We start from the raw sequence: 16,493 nt of genomic DNA on the forward strand, positions 1-16,493 counted from the left end.
GATGTGCCCGCAACCCAGGTACATGCCCTTGACTGGAATCGAACCTGGGACCTTTTAGTCCGCAGGCCGACGCTCTATCCACTGAACCAAACCAGTTTCGGCTCTAATAACATTATTTAAACTTAATTACCTCTTTAAAAACTCTATTTCCAATTACAGAGACATTCTGAGGTACTTGGGGTCAGGACTTCAGCATATGAATGTTGGGTAACACAATCTGGCCCATAGCAATAATCACCCTAGAGAACCAAGATAGTGGCATAGGTAAACACAGGTACTCGCAGCCTCCCACAACCACATCAAAATTACAACTAAAATACAGAATATCATTCAGAGCTGCCTGAAACCTGGCTGAATAGTAGTTCTACAACCAGAAAATTAAAGAAGAAAGCACATCTAGACTGATAGGAGAGGTGGAGGTGAGGAACAGGCTAGTCCAACACCCACGTGTGACTTTTTAATTGGGAGGAATATCTTGGCTGAGGAAGCCTTCCTTGAGGAGCAAGGGGTCCCAGCCCTACACCTTGCCCCAGCCCAGGGTTCCAGAGCTGGGAAGAGAAGTTCCCATAACTTTGGGCTGTAAAAACAAGCTGGGATTGTGGCTGATTAACAAGGAGGCTGTGGCAATCCCAGATTTTCTTTTAAAAGGGCCAGGAGCATGGACTTACTCTTATTCACTCCATCTGAGCTCCAGCTCTGGGGCAGCAGCTTGAAAGGATTCTACTGAGGAATTTATTGTTTCCTTTTTTTTTTTAACTACAGTCTACCTTCAACATTATTCCATGTTTGTTTGAGGTGTACAGCACAGTGGCCAGACAGTCACAAACCTCACAAAGTGTTACCCCAACACTGCCAGTCCCCACCTGGCACCATACACAGTCATCACAACATTACTGACTATATCTCCTATGCTGTATTGTATATCCCTATAACTGCTTTGTAACTACCAATTTGTACTTCTTAATCCCTTTACTTCTTTCATCCAGTTCCCCAATCCTCCTGCCCTCTGGGGTTCACCAGTCTGCTCTCTGTGTCTAAGATCAAGAAACTCTTAAGTAGGGTATGAAGTTTTAGTTATGCAAGATGAACGAGATCTGGAGATGTAATGTACAGTGTGGTGATGATAAGTTAACAATATTCCATTAAATACTTGAAATTTCCTAAAAGGATAGATCTTAAATCTTCTTAACACACACACACACACACACACACACACACACACACACACACACACACTACTAACTATCTAGAGATGATGGATAAGTTATTTAGCTTGATTGTGATGATACATATAATATCAAGTTATAGTCCTTAAATATATTCAATTTTTATTTGTCAAAGATATCTCAATATAGTTGCCAAAAAAATAAAATGTTACCATCTATGCCAGGCCAGTGTAGCTCAGCAGTTGAGCATTGACCCAGGAACCAAGAGGTCATGGGTTTGATTCCTGGTTAGAGCACATGCCCAGGTTGTAGACTCAATCCCCAGTAGGGGGTGTGCAAGAGACAGCTGATCAATGATGTTTCTCTCTCATCAATGTTTCTATCTCTATCCCTCTCCCTCTCTCCCTAAAAATCAATGAAAACTTTTTTTAAATGTTACCATCTACAAGAAAAAAATTTTAGTATCCTGATGTGTACTTACAAATTATTTTCTAACTAGAGGCCCGGTGCACAAAATTCATGCACTTGTCAGGGGGGGGGGGACCCTCAGCCAGGCCTGCGCCCTCTCAGTCTGGGAGCCCTTGGGGGATATCCTTAGTGCTGCCATGGAGGTGGGAGAGGGTCCCGCCACTGCTGCTGTGCTCTCCAGCTGTGAGCCCGGCTCAGGGCTTCTGGCTGAGCCTCACTCCCCCTGTGGGAGCACACTGACCAACAGGGGGCAACTTCTGTGCTGAGTGTCTGCCCCCTGGTGGTCAGTGTGCATCATGTGACCAGTCATTCCGCCATTTGGTCAATTTGCATATTACCATTTTATTATATAGGATAATGAATTGCCTATTTTGCCTCCCCTTCTACCATACTGTGTATTCTCATTAAATAAAAAGTGATTATGGACTTAAAATAGAATATTTTATCATTTTTATAAACATAAAAACCTGTTTATAACTGAGGAGAACAATTACTGCACTATATATTTATTAACTTGTTGTATTTTCCTCCTTACGTCCTTTGCATGTATATTTAGATGTGAGTATGTTATGTAGGAGGGCAGCAGTACTAGGAGTGGATGTATCTCTTCCTGCTTTTCTTTTAATTTTGATTAAGCACTGGATGCATCAAAAATATTTACTTCTGTAATTTTCTGCTTTAAGCATTTAAGACCCAATTAGATGCAAAAACTGGGCTAGGTACAAAAAAGGGACACAGAGATGCAAACTGACAGGTTGAGTCACCCAGGAACTCATTCTATATACTTCATGACATTTGTGGTTCCCTTCATCTCTAACCATGCTAATTTTCTAATTTCCTCCCCATTGTTACATGATTACACAGCAATTAAATACTAGCTTAAATTCTTACAGAAAAATCAGCAGCATTATCTGTTTTATAAATTTCCCCTTGCGGATAAGTGATACAAAGATGACAGCTTTGTTAGTTTGAAGTTGTAGTACAAGAACCTAATTTAGTGAAATATTATGTTTCACTAAAAAACCCTCACAAAGGGCTGGAAAGGCTGTCCAGGTCTAGTTCAGCCCTGCTTCTCATGTGACTATGGATCAATCATTCAGGTTACATTTCTCATATATCAAAGCACACAAGATGATTTCTAAGGATTACAATTCTAGTTTTAATGAAAATAATCCTGGTCAATTTAGAATGTCAAATAAAATCTTTTATTCATTTTTTAAATTTTTTGTGTGGAATATGTATATGTACAGACATAATTAAGACCCATTTTAATTCTCACCAATTTCTTAGATTATTAAATGCAAAGCAGCCGTGTTATGGGAGCCGAATAAACCTTTTTCCATTGAGGAAATAGAAGTTACCCCACCAAAGGCTAAAGAAGTTCGTATCAAGGTAAGGAGCCTTAGAATACATAAGCCTAAAATGCTACCCCAACTATCTTGAGTACATCATTATTTGAAGTTGGATTCTTAAATAAAGAGGTGTTTCTCAAATTTTATACATTATTTTTCTTAGTGGTTCTTGTTTATTGTTAAGGGTCTTGTCATGCTGGTTATGAAATTAATGGCAATTATTCATTAAAAACAGCACTACTAATCTGCTCTATTAAAACTTTTACTTGTTGAATTTTTATGGACATGATTCTGATTTTTAAAAATGGTTAGTAATCAAACTAATGATTTCTTTTAAATTTTTTTGGAAGTCAGATAGTATTGAGATTACTTTTCCCAAAGAATGAGAAATTCACTTGTGTCTGGAGAAACAATAGCTTCCTGGAGTGTTCCCTGTTCCTTTGGACACAGCCTAAGCATTGGTTTGGACACCAGGTTGTTGAGTAGATGTTGCTGCCAGTCGTTCTTTGACCTTCTGTTACTTATGCACTCTAGTAAGATTTTGCTCCTCACTTACCTTCATGCATGCCATTCCCATCACCCTTCATTAATAGGTCCTAAGAGGGCCTGGCTATAAGAATCTACTTTTGTGCTGGTCACATGGTAACATCTGCATATCTCACAAGAGCACCAATTTGCTATAGACAGACATTGAGATTCAAAGTAGGGTCAGAGGCAGCAATATTATAAATCAGTCCCTTGATGAGCGGAATCATGTCCGATGGTTGGTATTAAGCTCAGAATCTTCTATGAGTCAACACTATTATATTTGGCAATCAAACTGAATAAATAATTATAATCTTTTCAAGATTGAGGTGGATGTCCTCCCAACTGTGAAGTGACCAGTGTGCTGATTGGTGCAATGTTCTTGTCTTTGAGCACAGATTTTGGCCACAGGAATCTGTCGCACAGATGACCATGTGATTAAAGGACTAATGGTGTCCAGGTTTCCAGTGATTGTGGGACATGAAGCAACTGGCCTTGTGGAGAGCATTGGAGAAGGAGTCACTACAGTGAAACCAGGTGTGCAGATAACACGTCACAAGTTTGAGATAAGTAGGGTCTGATTATCCTAGCAAAGGAAACAGCACAACTAGGGATTAGCAGAGACAGCCTTGACATAATTTAGGAGGATAAAAGGATACAGGGAGAATTGGATGGCACTGAGTGAAGTTTAATTTGGCAGTCTCGACCTTTAGCAAGCAAACCTTCTGCTGCTTATACATTTTAGAATACTTTTAAGAAATTCTTGTATGTGGCATGGGCCCAATTCACAATTGTTTATTTCATATTTTAATGTTAATAACCAACATCTTACATCATGGTGATTTCCCTCTAGGTGACAAAGTCATCCCCCTCTTTATGCCTCAATGTAGAGAATGCAATGCTTGCCGCAACCCAGATGGAAACCTTTGCATTAAGAGCGAGTAGGTTTTGGACATTTTTACTCTTATGCCATTTAAATTGTTCCAGTGCTAAATTTTGCATTGAATTAACTGACCTGTGTATTTGATGTGTCAAATAGCATTACCGGTCGTGGAGTACTAGATGATGGCACTACCAGATTTTCATGCAAGGGCAAACCGGTCTACCACTTCATGAACACCAGTACGTTTACTGAGTACACAGTGGTGGATGAATTCGCTGTTGCTAAGATTGATGACGCAGCGCCTCCTGAGAAAGTCTGTTTAATTGGATGTGGGTTTTCCACGGGATATGGGGCTGCGATTAAAACTGGCAAGGTAAGAAGCAGGATGGGCTAGTTTCTTCCTTTTTGCTTTTTTTAATGATTTTCTTGGAATCCTAAAGGCTTTTGAAAACATATTATATGCAGGCTGTTTCTACACAATGCCAAATCAACTGGAGGAAAAGTGAAAAATTCAGATTAGGCATTTTACTTCTAAACAAGTGAAAATAAAATATCTAGATTTAATTGTGTTTCCTCGACATTTCCTTCAGGTTTATTTCTAAATTTTAAAATTCAGATTCAGAAACACATCCTTTTTCTTTCACAAAATAGGTACCAATGCTGGTTTGTTAGTGTGCTAGGGCTGTCATAGCAAAGTACCACCGACTGGCTGTCCTAAGCCAAAATTTATTGTCTCACATTCTGGAGACTAGAACCAAGGTGCTGGCAGGACTGGTTTTCTCTGAGGGCTGTGAGTGGGGGATCTGTTCCAGGCAGCTCTCCTTGGCTCTTCTCACTGTATCTCTTCCCATCGCCTTTCAGCTATAACAGTCTTTGTGTCCAAATTTCCCTTTTTCAGAAGGATACAAGCCATATTCGATTAGGGCCCGCCCTAATGAGCTTGCTTTAACTTGGTTACCTCTGCAAAGACCCTCTCTCCAAATAAGATCACATTCTGAGGAACTGGGATTAAGACTTCAGTATATGAATTTGGAGGGAACACAATTCAATCCATAATAGCTGGTATATAAGATGAAAACATGAATGAGGGTTGTTGTTGTTTTTTCTAGAACAACAACAAAATAAAATTCTGGCTTATTGTCTTTTTTTGGCATATGAATGATTTTTTAAGAATGCTTATTTGGACTAAATTTATTTTACTCTTAATGAGTGCAAGAAGTAAGTAGAATAACATGTAATAATTTGTAATAGGACAGCCATTCCACAAACAATAATGTGGTATGCTATCAACTCCAAAGTCTTTAAAAAACTATATATGTTCATTGAGTTCAAATCTGTAACTTAAAGTCTCTCCAAATTCTTTTTTCCAACTCCCTACCAGACATCTCCATTTGGATGTCTCACAGGCATTTCCAACTGAATAGGTATACAATGGAATTCTTAATTTTCTTACTCCCTGCCCCTCAAACATATTTTGCCCACTCCAATTTTCTTCATTCTTTATCTTCCCTCTCCACCAACTTAGATGAATCCCAACAGCAAGTCCTGTTAACTTTACATACAGGGTATATTATAAATATCTCCATTTTCTTCAGTGGACTATCATCATTATTTTTGACTGGACAGATGCAATGGCCTCTCTTCTGTTGTCTTTATTACTCTTTTTAGCCATCTCAAATAAATCTCCATTGATAAGCTGGAGTAATTTCATGAAACATAAATTGGAACACATTAGTTTTGCCACAAAATCCTTCAGTAATTTTCATACTTGGAACAATCTTATCTTACCCACTGTGAGCCAGCCACACCTGCCTCTTTTAGCATCCTGACGCCTGCTGAGCTGTTCCTGTATGGAGGCATTTACACATGCTATTCTGATTGTCTGGAACATTCATCTCCCAAATCCTCCTGTAGTTGTTTCCTATCACTCTTGCTCAGAGAACTTCTTGTTTTTCTGTCTACTCCAATGAAGAGAAACTTCTTCCATTATTCAAGGGAACATGGCTGCTTCATTAATAGTGTGTGTCCCAAATCTCAAAGTCTCATATCTTTAGTGGTACTTATTAGATGATAAGCTCCAGGGAGGTATGGAACGAGTCTCCTTTATGCACTATAGTACTTCCTTATTTAATCTCTAGTGAGCATTAGACTATGGTGGCTATGAAGGGTGATATTTTTAATCACTAAGGAGCTGTACCTCTAAGCAATTCTCCCTAGAACCCAGTCACCCATCTGTAGAGTGATAGTTTCTTGAACTTCCTCTCATCTGCCTCTGATTCTTTGACTTGATCAGAGCCTTTGTTTCTGCTAACTTTAGATTGTTCCCTCTACCCAGAACAACACATAGATCATCTATTAAAACAAGGAGGCTTGGTGCCCTAGCAGGGTTGGCTCAGTGGATAGAGCATCGGCCTGCAGGCTGAAGGGTACCGGGTTCGATTCTGCCCAAGGATACATGCTCTTGTTGCATTGTTGCGGCCTTGATCCCCAGTAGGGGGGTGTGCAGGAGGCAGCTGATCAATGATTCTCTTTCATCATTGATGTTTCCATCTCTCCTTCTCCTTTCCTCTCTGAAATTAATAAAATATACTTAATAAAAAGAAACATGGAGGTTTAACTTTGATAAAAAAAAAAACAATTTATTTTAAAATGACTCAGACTTATGGTTATTAAGTAAATGCTAGTCAGACCAAAATCTTAAACAGATTTAGCATAGCTTTGTGGAGAAGAGATAATGGAGACCTTAGAGCTTATTTAATCCTGTTATAAGATTAGATGAAGTTAAAAACTCCCATAACAAAAGTCTTTTATATGATGTACCCTTTTATAAAGGACTAGAGGCCCGGTGCACAAAAATTTGTGCACTCGGGAGGGTCCCTCAGCCCGGCCTGTGCCCTCTCTCAGTCTGGGACCCCTCAGGGGATGACCACCTGCTGGCTTAGGCCCACTCCCCGGGGGGATTGGGCCTAAGCTGGCAGTCAGACATCCCTCTGGCAGCCCAGGAGCCCTCGGGGGATATCCACTTGCCAGCAGGGAGCAGGCCTAGCTGCAGTTGGACATCCTCAGCGCTGCTGAGGAGGCGGGAGAGGCTCCCACCACCACTGCTGTACTGGCAGCCGTCAGCCTGGCTTGTGGCTGAACAGAGCTCCCCCTGTGGGAGCACACTGACCACCAGAAGGCAGCTCCTGCATTGAGTATCTGGCCCCTGGTGGTCAGTGTGTGTCATAGTGACCAGTGATTCCCAGTCGCTCTGCTGTTAGGGTCAATTTGCATATTATCCTTTTATTATATAGGATAGAGGCCTGGTGCATGGGTGGGGGCCGGCTGGTTTGCCCTGAAAGGTGTCCCGGATCAGGGTGGGGGTCCCCGCTGGGGTGCCTGGCCAGCCTGGGTGAGGGGCTGATGGCTGTTTGAAGGCTGGCTAAGCCCCCTAGCGGGGACCCTTACCCCATGAGGGTGTGGCCAGCCTGGGTGAGGGGCTGATGTCTGTGTGCAGGCTGGCCACAGCCCCTTTGGGGGGATCCCCCTTGGGGTGCCTGGCCAGCCTGGGTGAGGGGATGATGGCTGTTTGCAGGCTGGTCACAGCCCCTTCAGGGATGGGGTCCCCGCCGGGGTGCCTGGCCCGCCCAGGTGAGGGGCTAATGGCTGTTTGCAGGCTGGCCACAGCCCCTTCAGGGTAGGGGTCCCCGCTGGGGTACCTGGCCAGCCTGGGTGAGGTGCTAAGGGCCGTTTTCAGGCTGGCCACACCCCTTCAGGGTGGAGGGTCCTGCTGGGGTCCCTGGCCAGTCTGGGTGAGGAGCTGATGGCTGTTTGCAGGGTGGCCACAGCCCCTTCAGGGTAGGGGTCCCTGCTGGGGTTCCTGGCCAGCCTGGGTGAGGGGCTGATGGCTGTTTGTAGGCTGGCCACAGCCCCTTCAGGGCAGGTATTGGGATTTATTTAGCTTCTATAATTGAAACTTTGTTGCCTTTTGCGGAGGCCACAGCCAGCCAGAGCAGGCATGAAGCTTGGCTTCCTCCATCGCCGGGGCAACCAAGCCTCCTGCTTGCTCCAGCTCCGTGGCTGCCAGCCGCCATCTTGGTTGGGTTAATTTGCATATAGTTGCTCTGATTGGCTGGTGGGCATGGCTTGGGCATAGTGAAGTTATGGTCAATTAGCATCTTTGTCTTTTATTAGTGTAGATTTTTATTTACTTGGCAAATACTGTGTTTGTTCCTTTTCTGTTCTCAGATCTTCTGTTTCTAGTCCTCTTTGTGGCATTACAAACAGAATAAGTAATCCAATCCTAACAGCCTCTGAATTTTGTGTTCCTAATATTGCAAATACTTTACAGATTTAACTTGTTTTATCCCACCTCTAACACTTGCATGAACTTTTCTCTCCACAGGTCACCCCTGGTTCCACTTGTGCTGTCTTTGGCCTGGGAGGAGTTGGCCTTTCAGTCATCATGGGCTGTAAGTCGGCTGGTGCATCCAGGATCATTGGAATTGACCTCAACAAAGACAAATTTGAGAAGGCAAAGGCTGTAGGAGCCACCGACTGCATCAGCCCCAAGGACTCTACCAAGCCCATCAGTGAAGTGCTGTCAGAAATGACAGGCAACACTGTGGGTTACAGTTTTGAAGTTATTGGGCGTCTTGACACAATGGTAAGAGCCAAGATTAGGGGAACCACACAACATGTAAGCTATTTGATCATAAAAGGTAAAAGTCATTTTCTATTAACAAACAACTATTGAAGTACGTATTAGGCAAAAGCTGGTGATGTGAAACAACCTTGCTTAAAAGTCAAAAGCTTGTGAGCAGGTCTGCGTGACTAAAGTTAAGTATCACACCACACCACTCTCATGTAACGAGAGTGCAAGGTAGTCAATCATCTAAACAAATTTCTGTCTTCTCTTCCTTGTTTGCATATGTAGATTTATTGGCAAAGGCAAGCCCATTGCTTATACTTTAGCAAGCCAAATAGCACAAAGTGACTCCCTGAGGAGAGATGAGGAGATCCAGGGAGGAAATGGACTTTTCCAAATTTGGCAGTCTCTTCCTCCAAATCCAGGATGTATCCAACTCTCACTCTTTACACCTGAGATTAGTTTTCTCCGTTCTAAATTTTCTTAAAATAGGAGCCTTCAACTTTCTCAAACATGGCTTCATTGTGGCAGCCCGCAGCACCAGCCCTCCATGTAGAAACAGGTGCCAAGCTCCTGGCTAACGAAGCCCCAGCTTGGGCAGGCTGAGGAGATTCAGAAATGTAAGACAAAGCCAATCTTGCTCATGATTGAGTAGTACATTTAATTCACTTTAATATTTTGGTAATTTATGAATAAGTAGTCTTTAATTTACCATTGTTATCACATTCTTTTCCTAGGGCACTTAGAATTATCCCATAGTAACAAATATCATTTTAGATTGTATGTTTACAGAGGCAACATGGACTATTGGACATACTGTTAGGGCCTGTTGATTTTCAGATGGTACCTTTATCAACACTGATCTCTGAAAAAATGCCAACATCCATTGCTGTAATCTAGCAACTATTCAAAAAACTATTAATGAAAAACCCGATGGGTGAATGACCAGAAAATGTGGAGTTAATTTCAGAGATGCCACAAAAAAAAACCCCACAAAAACTTCTTTATCTCACATTTTAGTATTTTATTTACTTTGACACTAAATTTAAAAAATAAGTTAATTGACTTAGTATAGTTAATTTGATTTAGTTTAGTTCAAATGATTTTCCAAGGCTTATCTGAAATGGTGATATTGGTCTGAAAATAACACAGGAACTTCCCACTGTGCTTTGATCCATGACACACTGAAAATGCCATGAACATCAATCACAGTAATTTCTGCTTTCTGCCTTAGAGGGCAAATGTATGAAAGACTGAGTTATGTTGAGAATTTTTAAACACAAACAAAAAACAAAAGGCATGTGGGCCTAATTTAGCGTCATGACTTGGGAACTTGAACTGTGGCTGTTCCCAAGTTCCATCTACTAGAACTGTGAGAGTATGTAGGGCACTTACGAGCCCATAAGATACTGTGAAACATAAGAAACAAATAGCCTTCTTCATTTTAAACTTAGATTGATGCCCTCGCATCCTGCCACATGAACTATGGGACCAGCGTGGTGGTAGGTGCTCCTCCATCAGCCAAGATGCTCACCTATGACCCAATGCTGCTCTTCACAGGACGCACGTGGAAGGGATGCATTTTTGGAGGTAAGGATGGTGGAGCCTCTGGCTCAGGAGGACTTGGATTCTGTTCCTTTGATAAGTGAGAGAAGCCTATTCTCTCATCAGATCTCCCTTAAAGGTCTTTGTTCCAAGGATGGGTATGAAGTGACCTAACATGAGACTGTGACCACAATGATACAAAACAAGGCCCACTTCTCACCTGATTTAAAGCTAATATCCTTGGGCACATTTTTAATAGTAACATTTTCAAATCAAGTTCCTCAAAGGCCTCAATGAGAGGCACCAGTGATCTTTCTATGGGAATGCTTTATCGGATAGGAAGTGCTGATTATATCCATTATTCTCAATATATGCAAGAACATGTCTAAAAAATAGAATTTGTTCAGTCCACAATTGCATCAGCAAAAAACTTCTGAACCCAAAGCCAAAACAAACAAACAAATATGGATTGTTTCATTTTATTGGGACAATTGAGATTCACACCAAAATGACTGACAGAGACAATGATAAATTCTCACTCCTGGTTGTATATAAACTATCAGCAGGATTTTATACAGCTGATGTCTCCCTTTCCCTCAAAATCTCTGTTCACTTGGCTCCTAGATATTATTTTGTTTGTTGTTCTTATTCTGTTTCTTCTCCTCCTACCTCAGTAGTCACTCCTTCCAGGAATATTTGCTGGAGCCTCCACATCCTCAGATCTCCAACTTTGGTGTCTGTCCTCAGATCCTTTCCTTATTTCCATGTCCTTCCAAGGTAATCCCTCTGGTCTCATGGCTTTAACTTTATATCTTCAGCCTAGACCCCCAAGTGAGCTACAATTGCCTACCTGACATATCTACTTTGATATTTGATAAACATGCAAACTTAACCTACCCCAAACCACTCCTGATGCCACCACCTCTGCCCTAACCCCCAACCTACTCCTCCTACAGCCTTCCCATCTCAGTAAAAGATGGCTCCATCATTCCTGTTGATCAGGCCCCAAACCTTGCATTACACTCTTCCTTTCATGCAATGAATATTTCAGCAAATCCTGTTGGCTCTATCTTCAAAGTATACCCAGGGCCTGACCATTTCTCAACATCACTTGTCCAGGCCACCATCAGCAACTCTCAGCATTGTTAAATGTTCTCCCTGCCCTGGTCCTTGTCCCCTATATAGAACATTCCCATAGAGCAACCACACTGTGACTATATAATAAAGTTGCATCTTACTGGTTATGTCACATAAGATTGCATCCAATTGGTTAATTCTTGGTACCAGGAATGCTTACAAACAACTATAAGCACCTGATTTTTTTTTTTCAAAATGTCACTTTGGAGCAAAAGGAGTAGGTAATTACTATTATTATTTTTTGGTAAATTGATCAAAATTATGCTTATTTTTTTGTCAGATTGGGAAAAAATAGAATGTCTGTTTTGGGGTGCCACAGAATTTTAGTAATTAGTTTACTAAAGTTTCTCGCTCAGAATAAAATCCCCAAATATGCAATGGCCAGAAGGTGCCCTGTGATCTGGTCCCCCGTCCCCAGCTGCTACTATTCTGTTCTCACTCTGCTCCAGCCACTGGCCTCCTTGCTGTTCCCACTTGCCAACTTTCCTCAACGCCTTTGCACTTACTCTGCCTTCTCCCTGAAATACTCCTTCCCTAGATTCCTGCCCAGCTCATTGCCCTCATGTTTTTGGATGAATGTCACTTAACAGGCAGGCCTTCCCTGAGTTTCATGAAATAGCAGTCCCTCCTGTGCCCACCCTGTCTGTCCCTCTAGCACTGCCTATGGCCCCTTACTCTGTCTTTCTCCTCCTGCTGTCACTGGATGGCGTCCTCTGCATTTGCCTGTTTATGGTCAGTCTCTCGGCAGTAAAGTGAGAGGCTTCCCATGCTTCTTGGGAGCAGGGACCTCATATGTTTTGCTTTGCTATGTTCCCCGCCTGGTGCCTGGCACTAGGGTATACCCAATAGATATTTACTGAATAATTGAATTTTACTTCTAATATTTCTGTGTAATCTGTAATCTCACCACTTCGCACAAATGGTCAAAGTCAATATCTCTTAGTGTTTGTTCGTCAGTTCACGTCTTATTTCCCCTAAGAAGCCAGCTCTAAAGAACTGCCTTTATACAAAGCAGCCTCTCATGGTTGTGCCCCAGATGATGCTATGGAAAGAGAACAAGTTTCCTCGCATTGAACATTGTGTGTGTCAGGGTGACCTCGACAAGAGCTGAATAGCAGAGAGCTGAGTGGGCTCAAGAGATAGTGACAGGACAGGCAGTGGAACGGGAAACAATGAACTAGAGATGCATTTTTCTGTAAAGTAAAAAAAAATTCTATAAAAGGAACAGAGATATGGGGCAGCTAGAAGGAGATGTGGGGTCATGAAAGGTTTTTATGGGGGGGGAGAGGGGTTGGCCTTTGGGAGAATAGCTTATTGGTGTGCAGTTGAGAATATTTCAATATGGGAAAAGGTAAAAATGCAGAAGAGACAAGATACAAATATAATAAAATATAAATATTATTTAGTAAAGTCTAAAGAGAAAATGTGTGCTTATTTACAGGTTGGAAAAGCAGAGATGATGTTCCAAAAATAGTGAATGATTTCCTGGCAAAGAAATTTGACCTGGACCAGTTGATAACCCATGTTTTACCTTTTAAAAAAATCCAAGAAGGATTCGAACTGCTCTATTCAGGGAAAAGGTACTTGGTTTTTTGTTTTGTTTTGTTTTGTTTTATGGTGATCTCATCTCCACTCCACAGGCCACCTTAAAAATTCAATATTTATAAATATACCAGTTTCTTTCATATTTTATTTCTGATTTTTTAAGCTAGTAAGAAATGATATGGCTGATTACTTTTTTGTAGACTTTGTACGTCATTGTCCTGCATTAAATTTTTAAAAATCCTCTGGGCTTTGGTTTTTCTACACCGGATTGGTTTCATCTTGGCTATCTTTATTTCATCATAAAGATGCTAGCTTGTTCAAGAAATGCTACATTTTCTTGCTTTACACTTTTCAAAGTGCTTTTTCAAATGTGCTTTCTTCAGATACTTGCAGGTGAGATATGATAACAATCTTCAGTTGAACAAACTAAGGTTGTGGCAAATAACTTGCCAGACCTTGTATGGGCAGCACCAGGATGCAAGCTCAATACAAAGCCTGTACTCTTTTCATCACGCCCCGGATTCCTCCCACAGAGCTGGCAGGCTCCAGGCACACATGGGTGTTCCTTTTAATCCTCACCCAAGGATATGTTTTCATAGATTTTTAAAAACATTTTTATTGATTTCAGAAAGGAAGGGAGAGGGAGAGAGATAGAAACATCAATGATGAGAGAGAATCATTGATCAGCTGCCTCCTGAACATGCCCCAACCTGGAGATCAAACCCACAACCTTGTGGTGTACAGGACAACTCTCTAACCAACTGAGACACCCGGCCAGGGCCAAACATGTGTGTTCTTGTCACTATTGTTGTTACTTGTGAGGGCTGGGCAAGGTTAGAGGTAGAATCGGAAAAATTCACACAAACATCACTACAATGTCTGCTCATGGATGCTTGGAACAGCAATCAGGGAGCCTGCCTACTAGATGAAATGACATTTCACTCACTGGGTCTCTACATACTTATTGAACATCCACTGTGTTCCAAGGACTTGGGTTTCATTAGCAAAAGAAACTAACTGTACGTTAACCTGAGATCCAAATTCTCACTTAAGTTTCCCCTTGAGTGTGTTTCCAATGTTGTCTGGTGTCTCTACATCTGGTCTAGACCACCAGGTCATTGTATTATGAACATACATTCAAACTGCTTTTAAGCAAGGAAACAATGGGCTAGACGGTCAGAACAACCTTCACTCAGTTAAGCAAAACAAGTAGCTTAATATGGCTAGTTTGAAACATAAATTCTGCTCTCAGGAATTTTGCTTCCAATATCACAAGTTAAGCTTTCTAAACCCAAGCTCTTCATTTCCATCTACGTCCTGCGTGGCCGCACTTGCATCCCACTTGCATTAACTTCACCCCAGATAATTCTTCTACCAGTACCTCTCACCTCAGCAAGCAGTGCCCCCTTTCTGCTTTTACAGACCAGCAGCGGAGCATCACCTTTGACTTCCTCACCGTTGTCCACCACATGCAAACAGATGCTGAGCCCCAGCGATGCAATCCCAGGGTCTCCTCCAGCTCGCCTCCCTCTCATCATCCAGAGCATTACCTAGTTCAGTCCAGCCATCTCTCCCCTGGGCGTGTTAACACAGTAGCGTGGAAACAGGTCTCCTGCCTTCCTGTATTTCCCCATAGTGGTCAGGCCCTCACTACGCTGCTAAAACTCAAGTTGCCCAAAACGGCAATGCCTTTGCATGGTTTTGAAAGCCTTTGCTACTCATTTACTAATGTATGTGGTCATTCCACAGTAAGGGCTTAGCACCTGCTCTACCCTCAGGGCCAGGCTGTGGGGATAAAGTGAGAGAGAAGGTCTCACCTACTGCCACAGTCTCCAGGGGTCCAGTAGTTTAAGCACCACGCATCACCTTTCATAGGCTTCTTCATGCCTTCTCTTCAGCCAGAAAGTCCCTTTCCCTGTCAGCCTGCTGCGGATGTGCTTATCAGAGACACAGGAGAAGGAAAATTCACTGGTCTGGACCTCAAGCCTGGAAGGATTTCCAACAACAGAATTTACCTAAGTTTCCTATAACCGATAGGAAGGGTAATTTCTTAAACTGTTCTTGTTTGGAAGGTATGGGCACAAATCACTAAAGATGATCATGTTACATTTCAGCATCCGAACTGTCCTGACGTTCTAAGTGGAAGGAGTCTGTGCTGTGTGATGGAGACCTGGCTTCCCTTCTACTCTCCCCTCTGTGAGTCGTGGACAAGCAGCTGAGGACTTGGTGAAGACACACAATCCTTATGAAATACATATTTAAAGTCTGATTGGCACCTGGGAATTAGCAGGGGGCTTGGGTCAACAATATTAAGATTTAAAATTTACATTTTCCAAGGCTGTAATGATATATTTTGAAAAAACATGCTTGCATTTTTAAGTTGGAATACAGGTTTTAACCAACTGCCACCACTTAGAGCAGATTTAGCATGGAAAGATGACATATGTATTTTCTAAAGTAATACTCATTTTGTGGATTTTTTAACATATTATAAACATTCCTTATTTTATTGCAATTTAAATTTTAAAAAATTGTTATGAATTAATTTGAATTTGGTTTTAAAGTCAATTCTTTGCATGGCACAAGTTGATTAGATTAGGAAAGAACTAGGGAAGTTCTTTAATGATTAACTTTATGAATCATCATTATATAACTAGGTGAATCTGAGAAATCATACTACCAGTACACATGAAACTATTTGCCAGCCTATATAAATATTTCAGAATACATACCTTTCATAATGCTACCTAAATATCAAAATGTTGATAGAATCAAATTGTAATATATGTTTTAATGTTTGGTTTAATAAAGTGGAATTATAAGTCCTTTAATGTCTGTTTACTTAGCAATGACCCCTTTTAACAAAAAAATATTTTCAGTTTGGTACAACTACACTGGCAATTCTATCTATATATGACATTAAAAATTCCTAAAATTTAAGTATTTTACAAAATCTTTTGTGGCAATATATTTTGTTTGAAGAGGACGGTTTCATTAATTATTGAACTCTTATTGGCTATAGATAAAGTATTAAAGCAATTGAAAACTCATGAAATAGTTTATAAGAAAAAGGTAGATATAACAGAAATTGGGGATCTTGATATAAGAGTGTAAGATAGCATGGGCAGTCCTGCCTTGGTTGATTGTAAAATGTCCAGGTAATTATGAGCCATTTTGCATAATAAATATTTCCCAATGAAAAGTGGCTTGAACACAATGAGTAAAAGTTATTTTTCCTTTACCAG

At 41.3% G+C, this 16,493-nt stretch overlaps 1 protein-coding gene across 1 annotated transcript in view; it reads left to right on the plus strand.

The window, feature by feature from the left end:
* ADH7 (alcohol dehydrogenase 7 (class IV), mu or sigma polypeptide) overlaps positions 1–16,077 on the plus strand; it is a 21,008-nt gene extending 4,931 nt beyond the window's left edge. Inside the window, exons 3-10 of the mRNA XM_005857241.2 lie at positions 2,925–3,026; positions 3,910–4,048; positions 4,365–4,452; positions 4,551–4,767; positions 8,779–9,039; positions 10,476–10,611; positions 13,145–13,283; positions 15,363–16,077. Of these exons, the coding sequence (XP_005857303.1) occupies positions 2,925–3,026; positions 3,910–4,048; positions 4,365–4,452; positions 4,551–4,767; positions 8,779–9,039; positions 10,476–10,611; positions 13,145–13,283; positions 15,363–15,387 (1,107 nt within the window). The 3' untranslated portion in view covers positions 15,388–16,077. The remainder of the gene's footprint in view (positions 1–2,924; positions 3,027–3,909; positions 4,049–4,364; positions 4,453–4,550; positions 4,768–8,778; positions 9,040–10,475; positions 10,612–13,144; positions 13,284–15,362) is intronic.
* Positions 16,078–16,493: the final 416 nt, after the last annotated feature.

Source organism: Myotis brandtii, unplaced genomic scaffold (genome assembly GCF_000412655.1).
Source record: "Myotis brandtii unplaced genomic scaffold, ASM41265v1 scaffold1087, whole genome shotgun sequence".
Classification (NCBI taxonomy): Eukaryota; Metazoa; Chordata; class Mammalia; order Chiroptera; family Vespertilionidae; genus Myotis; species Myotis brandtii.